The sequence below is a fragment of the Monodon monoceros genome, unplaced genomic scaffold (genome assembly GCF_005190385.1).
Source record: "Monodon monoceros isolate NGI ecotype Baffin Bay Population unplaced genomic scaffold, NGI_Narwhal_1 Super_Scaffold_1, whole genome shotgun sequence".
Lineage (NCBI taxonomy): Eukaryota > Metazoa > Chordata > Mammalia > Artiodactyla > Monodontidae > Monodon > Monodon monoceros.
The window spans coordinates 41,447,339-41,471,174 of NW_021703765.1; the positions used below are offsets into that span (position 1 = coordinate 41,447,339).

A 23,836-nucleotide genomic window follows, 5' to 3' on the forward strand; every position below is an offset into this window, starting at 1 on the left:
AAAGGGTAGACCACGATCTAGGAGCTGCATTAAAGCAATTTGCCCATTGAAGCTGGTTGGTGCTGCAGCGCTCAAGGGCCTATTGGCTGCACAGAAGTCTTTTCCTCCCCGTCTGAACGGATACAGCTAAAGTAGGGCTATTCAGTGCTCACCTTCAGATGGGAAGGCAAGTCCTATTATAAGAGATATACATAGATCCGTATCACATCCTGACAGTATGTTTCTATAGAAAGTGCGGGATGGGAGGTTCCATTAATCTAGTACTGGAAAACACCTTGTTCCCGGAGCGCGTATTTTGGGAGGAACGCACACTACACCACAGAAGCTTCCTCCTCGAGATAAAGACACAGCATCTTTCATTATCGATCCCCAGAGTGGAACGTATCCAAGGCTCAAGACGCGTCCCTCAGCCCCCTGCAGCACTGGGAGCGCCGGGGTCCCCGCGCGGGCGGTGACGGCGGTGACGCAGGAGACGGCCGGGGCGCCGGTCCCGGCGCGGGGAGGAGGGGGCAGGTTGTTCGGCGCGGTGCGGCGCAGGCCAATCAGGAGGCGCGGTGTTTCGGACGAGGGGAGGGGAAGGGTGGGCGGGAGCCTCCAGGTTTCCTCAGGGCGGGCGCAGCGCCGCCTGCAGTTCCGAGCTAGCGCGTGGGGCCGCCGGGGGTCTCCGGTCCCGCCCGCGTGCCCGGTGTTCCTCCGCGGCTCCCCCGCCCTCGCAGGCCCGCCTCTTCTGCGACTCAGACGCGGCTCCGACGGCGTCTGGCCTCCCCCTCTTCGGACTCCTAGGCTCTGCCAGCCGCGCGAGTCACCCCGCGGCTCTTCGCCTGGTGTCCGCGGGCCGTGCGGGGGCGGCGCCGGCGGGGGCGCCTCACCCCGGGCCGGCGGCGGTAATGCTGCTGCGGTTGCCGCCTTTGCGGCCGGGCGGACAGCTGGCGGAGGCAGGAGCCGGAACCGGAGCGCCCTCGCCGCTGGCCGGGACGCCGCCCTCGCCTGCGCTCGGCTCCCGCGGCCGCCGCGGGACGCCGGGGCCCGGCGCGGCATGAGGAGGAGGCTGCGCGCTGGCGAGCGCCCAGCTCCTCTGCCCCTAGGGCCCCCGCGGGCCCCGGCGCGTTGCGCGCGCCGGCTGCGGCCCCGGCGCCCACGCTAGCCCCGCGCAGGCACGAGACGCCGCGGCCCCGAGGAGGAGGCGGCGCAGGCCTGCCAAGCGCGGGCTGCCCGGACCCTGAGCGCAGGGGCTTCGCGACCTGGACCCCGGCGGGCGCGGGCAGCCGGAGCCGCGGGGGAGCCCGGCTTGCTGCAGTCGGCCGGCCCTCTCCGCAGGGTCGCCGCGGCGCGCAGCCCGCACCTCTCCCCACTTAAAGCCCCTCCTCCCGCCGCTACCTGGCGTATCGAACGCGGGTCCTCGCCCTTTCACGGCCTCCTCGGGTTATTTGGTCCCCGGGGCTCCCTGCCCTGCGTCCCCTCCCCCCTTCCCGCGCGTCCTCCCACTCTTTCCCTCCCCCGGCTCCCCCGCCTCTCATTCATTCCGTCGGCTCCCTCCTCGCTCCTCCTTCCCGCTCTGGCCCCTCTATCCCAGATCCTCCCCGCGCGGACCCCGCTGCAGTCCTGGGGTTTTTAGCACATTCATGGAAGTTTAGGGCCTGGACGGTGCCCCCAAGTCCGCCTTGAGAGCGCAGCCCGAGCTGCCGGCCGGGAAGAGGAAGATGTCTGTGCTCAGGCGGATGATGCGGGTCTCCAATCGCTCCCTCCTCGCCTTCATCTTCTTCTTCTCCCTCTCCTCGTCTTGCCTCTACTTCATCTATGTGGCTCCGGGCATCGGTAAGCACCGAGACACACCCTCACTTCCCACGGTCACAGTGAAGGAAACGCAGCATGTTACGGGATTTGGAAGCTGTATAAACAGGGGCCCGGCAGAAAGCATTTTATTTGAAATGCGATTTCAGACCTGTCACATAAACTGCTTCGGGGCATGGCTTTGGCATGTGAGTTTTGTCAATGCACATTTAAACAACTTAAAGACTGCGTTACGTGGACAGAGCAAAATAAGGTGTGATGGCCCGAGATGCCCTGGTCGCTTTCTTGAGTATTCGTGACAGCTTTATCCATTTAATATTAAGTTTTTAAGTTTAAACTTAGTAATCGTAATTTTATTCAAACACTCTCAGCTATATTAACTAGTTGTAAAAATACGATGGAGAAACCCACAGTAGGGAATGTGATTGAGTTCAAGAATGTACTGTTCTAGTGTTCTAGGTCGCTTTTTTAGAATGGGGTCAGTGAACATTTGTGCCACACTTCAGGAATTTTTAGGCGATGAGTTGTCTAGTAAAAACAATGCTCCAATTGTTCAGTGTGCTTGGGTCTGCTTTGCAAGGGTAGGTAGCCTCTGCTACCTGTTAGGATGAATTCTGAGATAAGATGATTGAATTAACAATTATGCAAGATAGTTTACAATTTGGACCTATTTACCATTTTTTCTTTTGGTTTCTAGTCCAAAATACACTTTTGTATAATCTGCTTGAATTAGCCTCTTTAGTAAACATCCTGGTTTCTCAGCCCCTCTGGTTGAAAAGGTGCCAGTGTGGCATTCTCATGACCGAAAAATCTGAACTTCATATGGATATTAAAACACTGTATTTCCAGAACTTTTCTGAGTTCTTCCGGGTTATTATGTATTTAATGTTAAATGAGTTAGTAACATTGTGCATCTCCTATCATTTCTTTTTAGACATTAGTAGTTTTTTGAACCAGTACCATTTCTCCCCTGAGTGAGCTAAAAATGTATGTATGGCCTCTTACAGAGTGAAAACACCTGCAGAATTTTAAGATGGAATTATTATTAGGGCATTGTCTCACATGGTAGTAGATTATTTCAGTGGATTGCAGGGGGGAGGGAAGAAACAGACCTAACCAAACCTCATCAAGACTGTTGTGTTTCCTAAAAATTATGTGACTTTTCTTGATTAAATTTTCAGGTTCAAGTAAAACGTATAAGCTCAGAATGATGCTTGAGAAGGCATAAATTGTCGAAACCTTGATATCCCGAAATAGAAGTTTGGGGTTAAAGTTTGAAAAAAATATGAGTATTTCAACATATTATTTTCTTTTAATGCAGTTTTTTTCTTTAGGCTAAATTGGATACATCTTGAAGCCTGTAGTAGAAATGACAGTGATAGCTCAGTGGCTTTGAGAGTAGTTAGCCAAAATATTCAGCAAGCTTTTTCTTAAAATTCTCTGCCATTTTGGAAGTCTTATCAATTAACTTCTCATTCTGCAGCAATTTTTACTTTCTTATGTAGCTCTTTAAAGGTGGACATCTTTGGGGGATGTTATTTTATGAGATATTTTAACTTTGAGAGATTCTGGAGAATTTTTTTTTTGCACTTAGATAACAATTTTCTTACTTTCTTGGTATTTTGAGTAACATATTAAAATTACTCCAGAAGCTGACCAAAGGAAATCAGAATTCCAGCTTTCACTTGATAGCCATTTTTTTGTTATTGCATTAATATATTATCTGTAGATTCTTAAAATTCAATTGATGTGAGGTAGTAATATATCTTTCTTATTTCTATACTTAATGTTTGCCATAGAACAGTCACTGACATGGCATAAAAATTTGGGCAGTTGTCTTCTAGGCAATTAGGTTGACATGATTTAAACTACTCTGTTCTTTTGGGTCTTCTAATTTATAACTTAAAAAAATTGATTGAAGCCAGTAAGAAGAATGAAAACCAAAACTTGTGAAGTGTTAACAGTTTGTTAAACTGAATCTGTTTCTCAAACTAGCATTATTTAGCAGCAAAAAACCCTCCTTACTTTTAATTATTGAGAAGCAGTTTTCCAAAACACAAATTTTTGCTTGAAAGCTTGAATTTTGTCATTGGTAACACATACTGTCAGTTTTTCTTGAAGCGTCAGGCTCATTTTGCTCTTTTTGGGGGAAATGTAGGTCAAATACAGAAGTCTAAATGAGCATAGTTTTTCAGTTGTACCTTTAAGTAAAAATGATGTTCCGTGAAAAAAGTGTGGCTAGTTCAGCTCACAATGCAATGATCTATTGCACAATTTGATTTTCAAGACAACCACAGTACTTTGGTATGCTGCAGAAATGCCTTATGCATACTTCTCGTTTCATCACAGATTTCTTTTTTCTCTTTTCTTTTTTAAATTAATTTTTATTGGAGTATAGTCGATTTACAATGTTGTTTTACTTCTCAGTTATACATATACATTTATCCACTCTTTTTTAGATTCTTTTCCCATATAGGTCATTACAGAGTATTGAGTAGAGTTCCCTGTGCTGTACAGTAGGCTCTTGTTATTTGTTTTATATATAGTAGTGTGTATGTGTCCATCCCAGTCTCCCAGTTTATCCCCCCCCCTGCTTCCTGCTTGGTAACCATAAGTTTTATTTTCTACCTCTGCATCACAGATTTCTTATTAATGAGACATACCCGAAACTAATTAGGTTCTTATAACTAGTTTACATTAGATATATATAGAATCTTTTTGAAATAATTCATATTTTAGCCTGAATTACATCTTGGGGCAGAATTTTCTTGTGACTAAAATACATGTTATGTAAGAGAGCATTTTTTAATTGATCTTAAATAAATGTTTCAAATCTCTTATGTTAAAAAATCCATGTTGATCCTATCCACATCAACCTCTTTAGTAGACATCAATTGTATTTTCCTGCGTTTTTTGCCCAGAGACCTGTTTTTGTTGTGTGTCTTCCCCCAGGCAGTCAGTCCTATCATTTTAGTTACTCTTATTAGTCTCCTTCCTCAGCGTTCTCCTCTCCCTCTCTTCCTTCTGAGAAGGTAAGTACCACACAGTTGTAGGTAGCAGAATATGTTTAGTTTCCAATGTTTTCTCATGTGGCTCAACAACTTTTTGACTCTTTGGATTTTAATCTGCAATGAATTCCAGCAAACTCAAAGCTCATTATTTTAAGAATAATTTGAAACACTTTCCTTGAAATTTCTAATTCATGCAAGAAACACAGGAACTTTCTTTATATTAGGAACTTTAGTACTAAGGGAAATTGGTCTGCAGACCACCCTCCACCCTGGAAATCCACCCAGTAGAGGCTGGTGCCCTGAATTTTTTCTCATTCTCTTTCTGCTTTTGTGCATGATTGCAAAAAGGTGAGTGCAGTCTTCCCCTAAGGTCTTGCCTTGGCTGAATTGAAAATGGAGTTCCATTTAGTGTGAAACTGTTTTCAATATAACACAACATAGTCATTTACCTGCTATTGTATCAAAGGAGTAGGTGAACTGACTTATAGATCCATTCAGCAAACACGAATAGAGCACCTCAGATAGGCTAGACATTGTTTGAGGAAAAAAGATGACCAAGACAGAGTTCCTTCCCTCATACAGTGGGATGAGCGCCGTGAAAGGGCTGCATCAGGTCCTCAGAAAGCATGCCGTGGGGAGTGAGGTCTGGTTAAGGATTTCCAGAGGAGGTGATGGATAGGATTTATCTGGACTGAGCAAAGGGACTCTAGTCAGAGGGAACAGCATGAGCAAAGGTAGGTTCCAGAAAATAGGAGTATTTCCATCTGGCTACCATCCAGGGCGTGGGTTGGTAGATGGGCCAGATTGGGAAGAGTCTCGGGTCTCCCCTGCCCAGCCTCGTGCTCTGGCACTTGGGGTCCCTGAACTTCCTGGCCGAGAGAAACTGGCCTTGGTTCACACACAGCTTTATTAAAGCTGTCTGTGGTTAAGAAAGAAGTTGATGAGCCTTTAATCAGCGGGGCAGTATTGTGGGGGAGATTGCACAGCTCCCCTGGGGGTGGGAGATTTCACTGTCCATTTGACGGTGCTGACCTTTGTCAGACTTGCTTTCAGGCTGTTTTATTCTTTGCGTAGAGGTGGAGTCCGGTTGGGCCACTTTGGTGTGAATTCCTGTGGGCCCGTTGAGGAATCACCTGGCCATGTGCTTTGCTTTTTTGGGTCTCAAGGAGGTTGGTGCCCTGCTGGGTCAGGTGGAGCTGGGGATGGGTGGGCAGGGCGTGGGGGTGTGTTGTGGGAGCGGGTGGCTTAGTAGGTCCTTGCTCAGAGTCCCCCCAACGTTCTGGCTGGGTTTCTCTCAGTTTGCTCAGAGAGTAGCTTGTTAGTTGCCTGTAGCTTTCTTACGGCAGCCCTTTAGCCTCCTGGCTGGGTGAGTCTGGTTGTGCACTTCTGAGCTGTTACAGTTTGCTTTGTGTTTCAGAGGTCCTTCTGGTTTCTTTCCTCACCAAGTTCTCTGGTCACCATGGCTCTTTTGGGGGGTTCTTTTGGTTTGGGCCACTGTGTTGGGTATTTCTTTTTTCTGGGCCTCTCTTACTGGTCAGGCTTCCCATGCTAATATTTTTGTCTTCTGAGTAGCAGGAAACATCAGAAGTTCTGAAAAGGGGGATGCTGGAATCCTTTGTTGTAGAGCAGTTCTTCTGCATGGTGTGTGGGTTACAGAGGGCAGAGCCAGTGGCTGGGAGACCAGGTGGGAAGTTTTTTCAGTAGCTCAGGTGATTGAAGATTCGAACCTGATCAAGGTTGTAGTTGGGTCAGGGCAGAGTGGAGAGGATGTGAATAGTGGGATTGAAGGAAAGGGAGAAGCTTGAAGACAATGCTTGTATTCTGGCTTTAGACAACCAGGCTGTGGGTCGTAGGGACTATAGAAAGGCAAGTGCCTTGAGGGGGCGATTTTGGTTTTAGAGATATAGAGTTGGGACGCTTATAGGATAGCCAGGAAGAACTTGTCAGTAGGTAGGCAGATGGACATAAGGGCTTAGAGCCCAGGAGAAATGTCTAACTGGAGAGATTTGGGTGTCTTCGGCATATAGGTGAATGATACATATCTATTTTTCCCCTGACACACCTGAGTTAATAAAACTAACTTGTGCAAGCAGAAGTGACTCATTAAGTTAGTTACTCTTAAATGTGGAATGATAGGGGTTAAATTGGAATATGAAGGAAGCCCAAGTGCAGTTTGAAGGGTTTCCCATGAGGCTCTTTTACCTTTTTCACTCCCCAGCCCTAAATGGGAAGCAGTGTGATTGACACTGTGGAAAGTTTAGATGGCTACCCAAGGACAGCTGGTGGAGGCTGAAGGCAAGGTAACGACAGATGAAATCCATCAGCCTAGGGCACGTGGAGAAATAGGAATAGGAAAATGAAGGAAGAGAGAGAGATCATGAAAGTGAAGAGAGACCTTCGCAAAAATAAGTAAATAAATAAAATTGATGATCAGCAAAACAAGCATTGCAGTGGGATATATAGTTCAGTGGGGTAAAGTCTGGAAGGAGAATCATGGATTTGGTAAGTAGGAGCTCTGTGACAGCCACTACAAGAGCTGTTTTTGTGGTGTCATAGGGCACCAGACAGATTGCCTAGCCTTGGATTGGATTGCCTTGGGTTGGATTGTAAATCAGAGGTCAGACGAAAGTGGATCAAAGGAGCCTTATAAGATGGGAAGACCTGAGCTTATGTGGATGCTTGGGGAGTGAGGGCACGGTTTGAAGATTTGAGGAAGGGAACAAATTACAACATATGATCTAGGAAGACTTAATTCATTTACTTATTCATACATGTTTGTCTGTGGTTCTGCACTGAGCAGAATCCACACGGTCCCTGCCTTCATAGAGCTCGTAGCCAGTGGGAAATTCGCATAGTTGCGGAGCAACTATTCTGGAAGAGAGTGTGGAGCGCAGTTTGCTATGGGGCACCGGATGGGTGGATGGGGCCACTAGACTTGGCGTCAGGGAGAAGAGGGAGGTTAAGCTGAGGCCAGAAGCTTAAGTTAGGTGATTAAAGGGTGGGCCTGGGGAGAAGTGCTTCAGGTAGGAATGGGATATGTGAAGGCTAAGAGGTGAGAGAGAAATGGGAAGTTTTTTTAAAAAAGAAAAAGGGTAGGGGGCTAAAGAATAGAAATCAGAGAGGAGTGTGGGCTGAAGCCAGAGAGAGAGAAATACGGGTCCAGCCATAGAGGACCTTGTAAGCTGGGTTTGAGAACTTGGACTTCAGCCTGAGGACAATGTCAGACCACTGAGCTTAAATTTTAAGTAGGAGAGTGACATGATCAGGTTTGCATTTTAGAAGTACTTAGGCTGTACTGGTGTGGATGGATTAAAGTCAGCAATTCTGGAATCAGGGAGACCAGGTAGAGGGAGTGGGATGAAGTATATGGGTAGATTAATTTGGGAGATGGGAGAGGAGATAAAGACGTTCATGATAGCAAAAATTAGATGCATATGGAGAGGGAGGTTGAGGACATGCATACCTAATAAGGTGGGTGACTGAGCTCTTAGAGTGAGCGGCTCTGTTTACGTGAACAAATGTTAGTATAAACTGTTTCCTAGACTAGGTTAAGAGATTTGGTTTCTACCTTGGCACATACTAGAGGCTTAGTGAAGGGTTGTTGAGTGACTGTTTCCGATTAAATCACTGCTTTTGGTATGGCAGCTCCAGTTCGTTCTCTTCCCTGCCCACTCATCAATACTATTCTAGTGTTGGATGTTAGACACCTTGGAAGAATATGGAGGGGCTGTCAGGGGATGAGGAACAGTGGAGAAAATGCCAGGATTGGTCAGTGTATTAGTTATCTATTACTTTCTAACAAATTACCTCCAAATTGAGGGTCTTAAACCAACAAACATGTATTATCTCATCGTTTCTGTGGCCAGGAATCTGGACACGGTTTGGCTGGATGCCTCTGGTTCAAGGTATCTTACTCGGCTACAGAGTGTAGCTCAGGGCTGTGGTTGGAGGCTCCACTGGGGGAGGATCCGCTTCCAAGTTCACCCACATGCATCTGGGCAGGATTCTGTTCCCTGAGGGTTGTTGGACTGAGGACTTTGCTTCTTCGCGGGTTATCGGCTGGAGGCCTCACTCAGTTCCTTGCCCTGGCACCTCTCCATTGGGCAGCTCCCAGCCCCATTGCTTTCGCCATATTTTCTTTGTCAGAAAAGAGTCTCTAGGTCCAGTGCACACTCAAGGGGCAGGGGAGCCTTCTCAGAGGCTGCTTACCGCCGTCAGGTTGCCATTCTTTTATTTTTATTATTTTATTCTCTGGTTGCCATTCTTGAGCGTATCTGTTAACTCAGCTATGTTGTTTCAGCATGAGTGAATCTAAATCCTATGACCTTGTGGGAAATTAGGTATTTTTGAAGGGGATATTGATTGATTGAAATCTGACAATGCTAAATACCATTCTCCTTGTTACCATTTTATAAGTAAATTTGACGTCTATTAAACAACGTGGCAGAATGAGGTAGTGACGCATTTATTCTGCAGCAGTGTTTATCATTACTACTTTTTAATGTTTATTAAAGGTAAAAATAGCCGTGCCTGTGGACACCTTAAAAAGAGAAACGCCTAATCTAGGTTTGTCGTCTCTGTATTGGTAGGTATTCCAAATACTATTTGGAATTTTGTTGGGAACAGAATGCATTTTCCTCTCGGGGCAGTGTTACATGTATAGAGGGTGAGTAATTCCCTTACCCATCTTGTGACCAGCCTGTTTATCACAGGATGTACTGCGAAGCTTCTCAGGACACATACGCTTGTGCGCATGGCGTTAGGCTCTGGTGGTTGCAGCTGTGGCTAAGCCTCTCCCCACCGGAGCCCCTCTGTCTGAGGGCCCCGGGCCATGGGAACTTTGGACACAGAGGCCTTGGCTCTGGAGCCAGAGCTGTGTGCAGAGAAGCCCCAGGAGCAAGATTCCAGAGGTCTGCTATTGGAGCTCCGCACCCCCTGCCCCGTGCTAGGAGAATGGCCTTGTTGTAAAGGAAGAGAAGGAAAGGCCCCTAAAGATCACCACTTGCCCACAGTCTCACGCGTTGTTGTTGGAAGAACTGAAGTGGATGATTTTTGGAAAAGCTGAACTGTGCCCCTTGGGATTTCTGTGCCTGAGTTGCCCTGGAACATTGAAGATTTGGGGGACATATGACCTGTGTCTTCTTCAGCTTTAAGGAATACCCCACGGAGAAGAGAGGAGACTCTTCTGGATAGTGTGAGAGCAGTGAGCGTAATTACGGGGCAGGTTTTCCGCTCTTTGTAAAGAAGCCAAACCAGACCATTCTAACTGAGCTGTAAACAACAAAATAAGCGGCCTGCTAAGCGTTCCTTTCGTAACCTGTTCAGCCGAGAGTAGATGACCACAGGTTAAGGCTGGAGAAGGTGCTTTGCTTGGGGGACCGGACAGGCTTCTCAGCCCCTTGCCCTCGTTTCCTCGGCGCTGTGTTCATCTCTGCAGCCCTCTCCCTCTTCCACCTGTGCCCACTTCTACCCACCTGCCTTTGTGACTCCTTTTCCCTTTCCAGCCTGCCCCTCATGTTTGTCTTAACCTGAGTGAAAATGTGGAGGTGGTGAGAAGGAGGTGCGTTGTGGAGAGATTTTTCTAGAACTTGGATTTCCTAGGTCCTATTTGGGAGTTCTGGAGAATGGAGAGCCCCTCCGGCTTTGTGTGTTTACAGTTTTCTCCTTCCGGTCCATTTTCCTGGCCGCCTTAGACCATGCTTGGACTGTACTTTTTTTTTTACCAGTTTAATCAGAGCAGCCTGCCCCCAGCTCTTTCTCCCTTGTCTTCTCTTTTTTCTCCTTTTCCATCTGAATCTCTTTCTTTTTCTTTTTCTGATTCCCAGAGGCTCCGGTGATTGAATATTTATAAAGTCTTTTCTTTCCACTTCTGCCTGTTGTCAGGATGATAACAAAGAGAATAAATAATATACGAGTAATATTGTGATTCGAGTTGAAGATTGGGTCCATTGAAGGTTAAAAGGTTTTCTGAGCATACCTACAATGCCATGGAAACTGGTTTACTCTAGTTATTACTAGGTATTTTTACTCATGTCTTGGGCCCACTGGAGAGTTTCAGGTAGCACCCCAATTTTATTTCTCTCTAGCATGTATATCCTATACTGGGCCGACTTAATTTGTTCTGTTTCATGGGCATACTTGTTTTCTGTCATGGCAGAACTTGACAGAGTTCAGTTTAAACCACAGCAAAAACCCTCCTCAGTTAAAATAGGAAAGATAGCTTAAAGGATGTTTGTCAGTTTTATTTTTGGCTATGTAGCACGGCAAAATGTTTAGGAAAACATAAATCTCAAATTTGTAATTAACTTTTTTTCTCCAGAGGCATAATAAGTATGACTTCCTGTTCGTATCTTTGTTTTCATGATTAATTTTCTCGAGTTAGTACAAGTCTTTGGCTCTACGAGGTCTTTGTGTTGTATGTTCGTTAGGGATGAAACATAGATTCTTCGCTGTCTGAATGAATTGTTCGTAAATTAGAAAGCTGTATAAAAGAGGATTTATTTGGTATAAGTTAAACTGATTATGAAAGCTTCTACTTTTTTGCTTGTTAACAAATGTTAATGATGTTTAGAGAATGGTTTTTCAATTTTCAAACATGAAGGTGCTTAAGCCTTACCTAAGGCAACCCAGGTCTTATCACCAGATATTCTGATTGTGATCCTGGTTGATTTTTAATTAATACTTCAGGTAATTCTGGACCCTGGGAACTTATTTCTTTTCTTTCTTTTCTTTTTAAATTTATCTTATTTATTTTATTTTTGGCTGCATTGGGTCTTCATTGCTGCACACGGGCTTTCTCTAGTTGTAGTGAGCAGGGGCTACTCTTCCTTGCGGTGCACGGGCTTCTCGTTGCAGTGGCTTCTCTTGTTGTGGAGCACGGGCTCTAGGCACGTGGGCTTCAGTAGTTGTGGCACATGGGCTCAGTAGTTGTGGCTCGCAGGCTCTAGAGCACAGGCTCAGTAGTTGTGGTGCACGGGCTTAGTTGCTCCACAGCATGTGGGATCTTCCTGGACCAGGGCTCGAAGCCGTGTCCCCTGCATTGGCAGGCGAATTCTCAACCACTGCACCACCAGGGAAGCTCCTGGGAACTTATTTCTGACAAACATCCCAAATGGGTGGGAAATAATTTAGTGCTAAATAGTTTTACTTTTTAGGCTGGTTATCTCATATCATTTGATCTTTCATAGAACTGATCTTACCTGTTAAAAAAACTGATTAATTTGTTTATAGCATCATGTTTTACTGGAGACAGAAATGGCTATCACGGTGAAGAATTTTTTTCCTCCAGAATGGAAATGGGCAGAATGGACAGACAGGTTGTTTAAGACAACCAGGATCATGTGTTTCTTTATGAGTCTGCACTGACTATGTGATTGAGTTATAGGTTGATCCTAAATTTGTTATTTAGTATTTTTAATTATTAGAAAGATATACTGTAATTCACTTAACAAGGTCAGTAAAAGTTATTAAAGCATGTGGCCTTACATGTTAGCCAATGGAAGTAATTTCAAAACAAAAGACTTATAAAAGTCTTTATAATATTTTCATAGCTAAGCAGCTCTATGAGGTTTGTTACTATACCATGATATCTTAATTGAAATATTATCTCTTTCTTTATTTTTAAATATTTGGAGCTTGCTAGTGTTAATAATTCTTTACTGAAATCATTTATATATATTGCCTTGTTGGTAATTAAGTTAATCGCTCAGATATTATGGCTTCTAATTATAGTGCAATTTCCAGTTTGACTTGGAGGAAGAGAACTTGGACTTTATTTTCATTTGAATCAAGAGACCAATGGTAGGGACTTCCCTGGCAGTCCAGTGGGTAAGACTCTGCACTCCCAACGCAGGGGGCCTGTGTTCGATCCCCGGTCGGGGAGCTAGATCCTGAATGCCACAACTAAGAAGTCTGCATGCAGTGACTAAAAGATCCCGCGTGCTACAGCTAAGACCTGGCACAGCCAAAAAATAAAATAAAATAAATAAATAAAAATAAATCTTTGAAAAGAGATCAATGGTAGAGAATGAGAAGATGCCTTGTTTTTTGATTTGAAAATATGCTCTAGCTTTGGAAATCTTTGAAATTCATTTCCCATGCTGTGTCCCCTTTCTCCCGCCTGTTATACTTACTTCCATGATTAAGTAAGTTGAAATTATGAAAGATATTTTAATTGTGAAAACACAGGGAAATTGGGGATGGTTGTAAAACATAGTTCAAATAGGTCTCCCTTTTATTTTTTCTCAAGATAGCATTCTTAAGCGGGTAGAGGTTCATTTCGCATTCACTTTAAATGTCTTCTGAAATCATTCATTTTCAGCAGATTTATAATGTTTCCTGGATGTGTTTATTTATGGTTTCATCTTTTAGTCTGTAATTTCATTAGGTAAGTTTCCTTACTGATTAGATTAAAAGTGTAATTGTCTGCATTTTTCCTTCCCTGATTCCCTCATTTCCTCCTGATTCTACTTTTCTGTAATGTGGTTTATAGCTCAACTCTTGAGGCTTCTGTCATGCTTTAAAGAGGCTATGTGTTTAAGTGAATAACAGTGAATTAACAAATGACAGTGCTGAGAGCTATCGTGTGTTAGATCATGTGTTCAGAGTCTAGTTTTTGAATTTTCAGCTGAGTTTAAACTAGGCTGAACTGATGGTCTGGTTGTTGTAGAAGTAATTCCGATGTTTTAGGCAGTTTATTCTTTTTCAGGATTTTGGTTTTTACAGAGGAACCCCCATGGCTTCTTAGTTTCTGGTACTGCTTGGCAGTTGGTAGTTATTCAACAAATATTTATTGAATAAATACGTCTCTACCCTGAACGTCTTTAATAAGACTGTGGGAAAAGTCAAATTTTATTCAAAAATATTTAACTTTGATCAGTATTCAAACACAAGTAATACCCTCAAATAACTTAAAACTGTTGAAATGCAGAGTGGAAGTGGTAAAAGTACCTGTTGGAAAGAATTTTTTGTTAATTTTTGGTGTCTACATCAGCAAAGCTTGAGCTGTTGGCTAAGATCTGAAATAGGTCTGTATGTGATCACTGTATTCATTATTGCTTGATAAAACGAGATTCTGACCACAGAATTATTTCATTCTGTTTATTAGTCAGCCTGTGACTTACTGGAAAGATAGGGAGGAGGATATTATAGGCTAGTAATTATTTGCTCTGCAGATTTTCTTGAGCCCATACCTGACTTTGAATTATTATCACCATGGTAAGATAGTGTTTAAATAGTGAGATCTGTTTAAATAGTGCTTTGACATAAAGGGAGTCATTTGTTTTACAGCCTGGCACAGCCTAGAAGTCTGTTACTATTTGTTTTTAACTCAAGCAATACTTTGGTCCTAGGCAAAGTATGAACTATATTTCACATGTCATGTGGCCTCATCCTGGGGTTTACAGCATTATTATTAGAGATAATATATTTAGCTTTTACAAACTTGCATGAGTAATATCTGGAAACTTGTTGCACAAGGGACTAGATGTGGAAAGAAGAAAACTTACAAGCATGTGAAATAGATTATTGTGAGTTCTTAGAAATTCAGAGAATACCTCATTCAGATATCTGTGGTTACTGTCAAGGGGTGTCTACATGCAGTGTTTTGCCTTTTTCCATATTGTTTATTTCCTTACGTGTTCTGTGGATTATATGGGAAACCGTTTTCTCTCCTGTGACTTTGAAGTGCCCCTTCTGACTTCCTCCTCACATTAGTTGAAATCTGTTTATCCCTCCTGTTGTCACTTCCCTCATAACTTTTTACGTTGAAGATTTTTCTTTTTCTTAGCCCCTCTCTCTCCTCTAGAAGAAGCCATTGCTTCTTCCAAATAGCTGCCCCTCAGGGTCATTCAGACCAGTGCTTGAATCTTGATTTTTAAAAATTCCAGCTGTGTAACTTCTGAGTTTGTTTTCTGATCTCATAATGGGGAAAGCTGTACCTGTATCCTGGGGTGGTGTATTCGTTTCCTAGGGCTGCCGTACACATTACCACACTCTATTCCAGTTGGCCGGAAATTTGAAATCAAGGAGTTGGCAGGGCTGTGCACCCTCTGGAGGCTCTAGGGGAGAATCCTTCCTTGTCTCCAGCTTTGGGTGCCTGTTGGCATTCCTTGGCTTCCTAGGCTGGTGGCCAGATCACTCCAATCTCTGCCTCCATCCTCACATTGCTTTCTCGTGTGTGTGTGTGTGTGTGTGTGTGTGTGTGTGTGTAAAAACCTCCCTCTGCCTTTCTCTTGTATGTGCACTTGCCGTTGGATTTAGGGCTAACCCAGATAATCCAGGGTGATCTCCTCATCTCGAGATCCTTAACTTAATTACCTCTGCAAAGACTCCTTTTCCAAATAAGATAACATTGACAGGTTCTGGGAATTAGGATGTGCACACATCTTTGGGGGCCTCCATTCAACCTGCTACATAAGAATTCAGTGAAATGTAATTATATGTGTGTTTAAGTATATTTATATATGGCATTTAGCTCAGTGCCTGACGAATGTAGTTACTCAATGTTAATTCCTTTCCCTTCCCTTCAGAAATCTGTGCTCTCCAACATTCTGCCCCCCTGGGATGCTTTTGGCAGTTATGCTCAATTCAGAGCGTTTCTGCTCCGCTTTGCCCCTGCTGGCATCCTGTGGTGACCATCAGGTAGTCTGCTTCTCGTCTTCCATCTTTCCTTGCTTGGCCATGCCTGGCCACCCATGTCTGTGGTGTGCTCTCTCTCCCAACCCCAGTCTATCTAACCTTCCACGTCTGGCACTTTCTCAGCTTCATTAACGTTACTTCTCATCTTCACAATGAGCTTTAGTCCCCTCTTCTTCTTTCTGTTTTTTCACCCCATTCATCCATTTGGACCTTTACAACTTATTTTCCATTGCTGCCAACACTATTCAAGTTGGATCGCTTATCCCTGTATATCCTTTGCAGCTGTGCACCTCACAGCTTCTGCTTATACTGTCCTATCGACGGAAATGCGCTTCTCCCTCCTTCCTCTTACTTCTCTTAGTGCCTTCGCTTTAAAATTCATCTTTCCTCCTTCCACTCAGGCCACAGTCATGCTCAGGTCCCTCCTGTTACAAGAAAACTTCCCTTGACCTTGCTCTCACTTACCTGTTCTAAAACTGGACTGCTTCCTCTTTATCCACTCAACTCCTTACTAGTTTCCTTTTGTTTCCATTATTTGGGTGAACTGCTCTCTTGAAGGTTGACCGTGATCTAATAGCCTTTTTTCAAGGCTAAATGGGATGGTGGTAAAGAGCTGGGTTGCTGGAGCTGACTGCAGGGGGTGAATTCTAGCTCCACTACTTGCCAATAACTGTGTGACCTTGAGCAAGTCCCTTAACTCCATGCTTCAATTTCCTTATCTGTAAAATGGGAATATTAGTACCTAGCTTATAGGGTTCCTTGTAAGGGTTACATAGATTAGTTTATGTAAAGAACTTCTAAGGATGCCCAGTAGAGTATGCACTAGGTATTAGTTTTTTTTATTTTCTAAGCTATTGTGTTTTAGTCTTTCTTGTTAGCCTGTGTGGTGACATTTGACATGGTTGACCGTTCCCTTTTCTTTTGTCCAGTGACTTCTTCACCATGTTCAAGCTCAGATTAATTCATCTCGGGGTCTTTTATCTTTGTGTCTCCTATTTGTGGTCTGAACTTCACCACCTTATCTCCTTTCTAGATAATTTTTCCTGTGGTAATTCACCACCATGGTTCCTACTTTTACTTTTGTGTGAGTGTCTCCCCAGATTGTATTTGTACCTTGTCTGTCTTAGCTCCAGCACTGCGTTTATAGCTGTGTGTGAGCATGCCTAACCAACACAGTCTCCCTCACAGTCAGCTCTGTAGTTGACTTCTGGTTTTGTTAAAGGACCTGGAGATTGTGACGATTAGAAACATGGATGTCGGGATCAGAGGGATGTTGTATTTGAGTCCTTCAGTGCTCAGGAAGCCTTTCCAGATCACTGCAGACGGCACAGTCTCCTTGGCTTGAATACACAGCGTGCTTTCAATGAGCAAAGCTGCGTGTGGAAAGAGGTAGAGAGACACAGCTTTATGGCAAATGTACTCCTTAGTTTTATTAAGTTGAGAATGAGGCATGTTCATCAGTCTTGCCACACAAACCCAGGGTAGGATGCCTAGAAGCTGTTGTAAACTGTTGATTTTTGAAAATTTTTTTCCTTTAAGTTGTAGTTGTTCCCTCCTGGAAAACAGACTAGGTAAAGAAGTTAAATTTATGTCTCACAATGCAGAGGCAAATAGCAAATGAACTAAATTAGAGAACACGGCATCATTTTAATTAACCAGTGGTAGTTTTTAGTGTGTTTCTGAGTTGTCTTGAGACCAAAGGGCAAGGATGGGAAAGATTTCCCTCTTTGTTTTCTGAAATGTAGTCTCTTGTAAGTTGGAATAGAAATTTTAGACCAGGATTTCCAGGCTTGCCAATAAGATATTATATTTTATAGTAATGATAATTAGCAGGCAAGTATAGTTATTTGAGTGTGGATTACTGGACTTTCATGATGTTTGGTAATCAGACAGTCTGGACCATTCAGTGCTGGTTTCTTGGGCCTTGAAACTCTGACACATGGCCTTGCTCCTGTTAACAATGCCTCTGTTTAAACACAGCTTCATTCCTTAATGGGTTTTGATCTTTAGGGATTAAACCCGTGAGGACTATTAACCTAAGGAATGTAACTCAGTTAGCTGTGAATGATTTAAAATAAACTAATAGATTTCCATTTGGAGAGCTTGGTGTCTCACTTTATTTTTTCTCCATCCATCTAATGAATAGTAAATGCAGTCTTTTGGTAAATGATTCACCTTTGTCACAGGTGCCATCAGTGATAAATTTTCTTAACGGTTTTGTTACCTGATATTTTGAAAGTTTTTAGGAAAATTTGACTTTGATTATCCTTTTCTATACTGGATGTTTTCCTTGTTTCTTAAATTTGACTTGGTTTTAAGATTCAAACCATTTTCTTTATAAGAGTAGGTGTGTTAATTAAAAGTAAAAGCTATATACTTTTTAAAAGTTCTGTTTCCAGGACTGACAATGAAGCACATGTGTTCTCACCTAGTATATCCTTGCTTAGGCCAGTACTGTTTCTTCCAAGTCTGGGAATCAGTACTGGTCTTGGCTTAATAACCCTTGGCTCAGTCCTGCTTCTCCATGACAGGTCTTTTTTTTTTTTTTTCAGTTTGGTGCATAACAAATATTTAGGATATTTACACCACTGATAACAGATTTCGTGTATAACTTTAGGATTAAATGATCCGAGAGACTGTAAATCAATTGGCATTCATTTTTTTTTCCTGCATCATTTCAGTTGAACTTGAGATCTTGGTTTAGGTAGAGCTGCTAATGTTACTTTGGCTTTTCTTGAACATTTTCCCACATTTTTGGTTGGCTGTTCTCTTTGTTTTCATTCTTCACTTTGTCTCGTTTGTCTTTTAAAGTCCATTAGAAAGCAAAAATGTAATAAAAACTTGTGGGGCTTGTAACCCTGGTATAATAAATTCAAGCCTAAATAAGTTAAATCTAATTATAGGAGTGCTTTCTAGAGAGGATGTGGACAGTCTACTAAAAATGATTGAGGTAAAGCTTATGTGGAACCTGGATTTCTGTTTCTCTCTCTTTTATGGCTTGAAGGTGAGAGAAAGTGTTAATACACTCTGCTTCTCTTGTTATCTATTTTCTGTTCATTTGTACTTTGAGCAAGTTCAAATTTCAAAAAAATGGGAAAGGAGGTAGCAAACGTTTTGCTCATTTCTCTGTACCATGTCGAAGAAGCAGAGCTGGGCCCAGAAAATGAGTCGGCATTTTTGATTTTTTCATTCAGCATTCATTTTTCGAGAGTGTCATTACTGTGTTGGGAGACAGCTTATCTTAAAATTGAAAGAGCCATTAACCGAGCCTTGCAGTTTCTTGGTTTTGCCATGAAAATGAGCTTCCTCCTCTTGTCTGAATGGAGTTTATGATTTTTAGCTTCATGCTTGGAGAAGTTAGAGTAGAAGGGGCTTTAGAGAAACCTAGTGCAGTACTGCCAGTTTTAGTTGAGGAAACTGAGATCCAGTGAGCTGCCCATGGTAGCAGAATAAGGACCAAAAAAGAAAAGGTCTTTTGACTTGACTTCTGTGCCTGTCTGAGGAGGCTTGCCATCTCAAAAGTGAGGGATTTTTGTAATCTTTGTCAAATTACCAGTTTCTCCCAAAGGAGGAGATTAGAAATTATTTTTGAAGCACTTACTCTGGAGAATTAGATTAACAGCTTGAAAATGCCACATTGATTTTGATTTTATCTGCTTTTACAGTCCTGGTAGGTAGATTTGTGATTGAAAGGGAGTGTAAAAATTCAAGTATTTAAGAAAAATTACAAAAAGTGATACTGATTCTAGATCATTCTACACTGTGCCCCTCCAACGCCTTGAGAATTTGCAAGATCCATACCCATACTAGAGATATTGATTTATGATATATTTGTGATTCAAGATGGAATCCTCACCTTTGTGGAGTCTTTGGTTTGAGGGAATTAATATAGAATTAGAGAAAGTGAATTTTAGGAGTATATGGTTGAATACTTATAAAAAAATGCCTCTTCGAAATTTCTAAGTATATTTTATAGTAGAAAATCATCTATGGATAAAGGAATTACGATATTTCAGTTTGTTCATTTAGTCTCATTCTGTTTGATGGATGGATGTTACTACTTTAATTTTTTCATTTTATTGTTTTTTTAAAAGAGTTTGTTTTTGTAAGTTTTTGATAATGGGAAATAGTCATTTTATATTTCTCTTTTCCCTTTGGATGTACTAATTGAGTCAGTTTGGGTCTATTGGGCAGTTCCTCAATTCTGAATATTATTTTTAAAAATTTTAAAAAAGTTTATTGAGTCATGACATTCTCTCTTTTTTTTTTTCCTTTATAGCCAACACATATCTCTTTATGGTACAAGCTCGAGGAATAATGTTGAGGGAGAATGTAAAAACAATAGGACATATGATCAGGCTGTACACAAATAAAAACACTACACTCAATGGTACAGGTAAGACTGCTTCCTGTTTAATTTTGCTTTGCTTCCACTTCTTACCCTTAGAGTCATAAATCAGTAAACCAAATCTCTTCGGCTCTGGTTCTGCCTCCAAGTACCTTCCTGTTAAAGATGAAGATCTCCTACTAAGTGCACTGAGAGGGTCTTTCACTGCTTGAGTTGGGACTGTCATGTATTCTAGGATATATAAGGGTACGATCACCAAGGTGTTGAGGGTTTTGTATAAAGATACTTAAGTTAATTCTTGCAAACATAACTTAAAATATGAAAAACAGCTTGTACTTTTTCAGTTTGCCTACTGTGTTGAAAAGAAATTGCCCACAAAGAGAGTAATTTATTCATCTTAGCCATACTGCCATCTTCATTATGCCCATTCTAATTCCTAAGATGCTTTCCCAGCTATGTCTAGAAAGTACTTGTTTTTAGTTATAGAAGAGTCTTAATAATTGTATGGCCTTTTTAGGGGCTAATGGGAGAAATCATATAAAATTGGAAATCAATAGCTGCTCTTGTTTTTTTTAAATATAATCTGGAAGAAGAATCTCCATCAGAATCACATGAGGTTAAAACCTGTGTAATAGGCCAAGCTAGTGATTTAATGATGTAAATAGATTCAACTGCTGTGGGAGGATGCTTGTGCTCTTCTCTGGCAGTGTTTCCACATTGTCTTCCTGAAGTAGAATTGGCTGTTATTTTCAAGGGTTCAGTGGCTGATTATCAGTTGTTGCATCCACTGTATTCTCATTTTAAACAGTTAAAGTGAAAGACTTATGTCAACAGCTCTTCCTTCATTGTGCCACTGTAAATCACACACACATATCCCTACACCCTAATAGGAAGTCCCTATCTCCCAACCGTAGGTATATTTTCTTAAAATGGGCGTTAAGATGGGTAATACTTTTAGACCCTTCTAAAAATTCAAGACTGTGACATTGATTCTTAATTTAATGTCACACATGCTTCTGCAAAATCTGTCCTAGTCATTTGCCTGATTTATATTATGATGCCGCCAATCAAACACTCTTAATTTTCTTCTTCCTTTTAACTTCAAAGAAATTTCCTTTAGAAAGACTGTCTCATCTGAGCTGATATTTTAATAGTACGGTAAAAGTCTCATGAACTGGTCTTCTGCATTAATTGGTCTTCTGAACAGTAGGTCAATTTTAGGAGAAGTTTAAACATTTGAAAAGCTTCGCTAAGACTTGTCCTGGTTGAATAAGTTGATGTGAAGGTATTCGCTAAAAGTTCATTCAGCTGAAGTATTAAGCATCTTTAAGTTACTGTATTTGTATAAGTGAGTGCTAATAAAATCTGTGCCTAATCAGGTTATTTTCCTGGAGTATGAATAAGTTATATGCGTGAATGTTGCATTTTTGATTAGGAGAACTGTTTACTTGGGCAAGACAACCCTGCCCTCAACCCCACTGCAGCATCCCACAGCTGAAAAAAAGGAAATCCTCTCTTCCCCTCACCAAGTCATAGTTGCAGTGAAGACTGAACGACCAGTGCATCCTTTGATGAAAGTGTGCTTTTTATGAACCTTTGGAAAATTTTCACATGGTTCCTTTACTGATGGTGCAACTCTTCTCAGGAGACCGTCAGTTATTGTATCAGTTAGGAATTAGGTTTGGTTGTAAGAGAAACCTGCCTGCAGTGGTTTAAACCCATGAGGCTTCTTGTACAAAAGAAGTCTGGGTGGAGGACTGTTTCTGTTGTGGAGAAAGTCTTCACACACTTTCCCACTTCTGTTCTGTCATGTAGCTTCACAGGCTAAGATGGCTGTGGGTCTCCAGTCTCTATGTTTGCCCTTGGGTCATTAGAAGGAGTGATGGAAGGGAGGGAAGAAGAAGAAATAGAGTGCCCCCTTTGTAAGGACCCTTCCCGGAAGTCCCATGTAGTAGTTCCCCTTACATCTCACTAGCCAGAACTTAGTTGTAAGGACACCTGGGAATGATAGTCTTTGAGCTGGGCTCCCTGCTGCCCTGAATGAAATTGGGGTTCTGTTACCAAGGAAGAAAGGGAAAATGGAGTTTGAATAGGCAACTGTGAGGTTCTGCCGTGTTCATTTAACTTGAGTAGTTAGTGTAGGTATACTTAACTAGATATTAGAGATACAAGATGAAGAAAAACAGCCTCCTGAAACTGTGCCTTTAAACAGCATAGTCTTTCTTCCACATTGTCACATTACCTTTTTTGGGGAAAATAATCTTGGAACTTTAGAACTAGAAGGACCATTAGAGATCACCTACTTCAACCCCATTATTATACAGCTGGGAAAACTGCGGCCCCAGACGAAGTGATTGACCCACGGCTGCACAGCTAGTAACTAGTCAACCAGGACTAGAGCTTGTCTTTCAGACTTCTGATGTTCTCTGGTTTAGGGATCAGAAGACTCTGGATCTAGTACTTGTTCTTATACCAACTAGCTATTGTATATTTAAAAGATTCAGCAAGCTCTTTATGCCCAGCTTTTTCATCTACCCTGTTTCATAGAACTGTTAGAATAAAATGAAGATCTGGCATTTAGCATTCATTGTAAAAGGCAAATAGTACTATTCAAAAATAAAGGATTCCTACCAAAAGAAAAAAAAAATCCTCCCTTTACATGAAGATGTCTAGGTTTCTGAGAGAGATGGAAATGTAAATAGCTACTTATAATGCAGTGATTTATTTCTGCACAGACTTGTACAGATGAAATCTGCCAAAAAGGAGATAATGGACACTAAGGTTTACAAAGAGCTAATTGAGCTCCGGGGGAGAGTTGATGAACATGTATCGACTCATTTAAAATTTATCACTTGGACTTCCCTGGCGGTCCAGTGGTTGAGACTCTGTACTTCCAGTGCAGGGGGCATGGGTTCGATCCCTTGTCGGGGAACTAGGATCCCAGATGCCCCTCTGCATGGCCAATAAAAAAGAAAACTATCACTTAGATTAGATCTTAAAAACTCTCATCACAAGAAAAAAAACTGTAACTGTGTGAAGTGATGGATGTTAATTAGCCTTGTGGTAATCATTTCACAATATATACATGTATCAAATCATTATGTTGTACACCTTAGACTAACACAGTGTTATATGCCAATGAAAATAGTTTGCAAAAAACATAATATTTAACACTTAGTGGCAAATTGTGATATTTCTAAGTACATTTGATTCCAAAAAGGAGTTTTTAACCCTGTGCCTGAACGTTCTGAAGCACCAAGTGTAAAGAGATGTATGTAAAATTTTTGTAAAGAAACCATGTTCTTTTATAATCAAATGGTGCCTTGCCTTGTAGCCCACGGAGTCAGTCAGATTAAGAAAACAAAATGTATTCAGTGAGCAGTTATCAAAACAGATGACAAGGGTCACGCAGTGTTAGAGCTGGTAGGTTTGTTAGAAATAACCCAGCACACTTCCTCATTTGGTGGATGCATGGTCGGAGGCCCACAGACATCGCCAGACTGACATGACAGGCTAGCAGTAAATAGACTGGAATGCTCATTGAGTTTCTGTTACCTGCTTTAAGCTGCCTTTTGCAGGGAAACCAAAGCCCTGGAGAGGTCTCCTTTGGTCCTGTTCTCCTAAGGTCCAGTGAGAGCTGAAGAGGGGACTTGTCCAGCGGTTTTCATTCTGTGTTTCCTTTTTGTTTGGTGTGGCTCTGGAAGGAAGAAGGCAGGGGCCAGGTCTCACTGTGGTTTCATCCATTCATTAGACGAAATAATGTCTACATTTTACAGCAGTTGTGGTGGATCAGCCTTCAGTGCATCTGTCATGCATCACCTTTTAAAACTCCTGATTTGGGGGCTTCCCTGGTGGTGCAGTGGTTGAGAGTCCACCTGCCGATGCAGGGGACACGGGTTCGTGCCCCTGTCTGGGAAGATCCCACATACTGCGGAGCGGCTGGGCCCGTGAGCCATGGCCGCTGAGCCTGCACGTCCCGAGCCTGTGCTCGGCAACGGGAGAGGCCACAGCAGTGAGAGGCCCGCGTACCGAAAAAAAAAAAAAACAA

At 42.4% G+C, this 23,836-nt stretch overlaps 1 protein-coding gene across 3 annotated transcripts in view; it reads left to right on the forward strand.

The window, feature by feature from the left end:
- The first annotated feature begins 1,367 nt into the window (after positions 1-1,367).
- B4GALT6 (beta-1,4-galactosyltransferase 6) overlaps positions 1,368-23,836 on the forward strand; it is a 65,638-nt gene continuing 43,169 nt past the window's right edge. The window contains exons 1-2 of one of the 3 annotated variants that reach the window (XM_029234059.1): positions 1,368-1,815; positions 19,720-19,836. In XM_029234059.1, the coding sequence (XP_029089892.1) occupies positions 1,701-1,815; positions 19,720-19,836 (232 nt within the window). In that variant the 5' untranslated portion in view covers positions 1,368-1,700. The remainder of the gene's footprint in view (positions 1,816-19,719; positions 19,837-23,836) is intronic. The other 2 variants (XM_029234076.1, XM_029234065.1) reach the window with 2 other exon arrangements.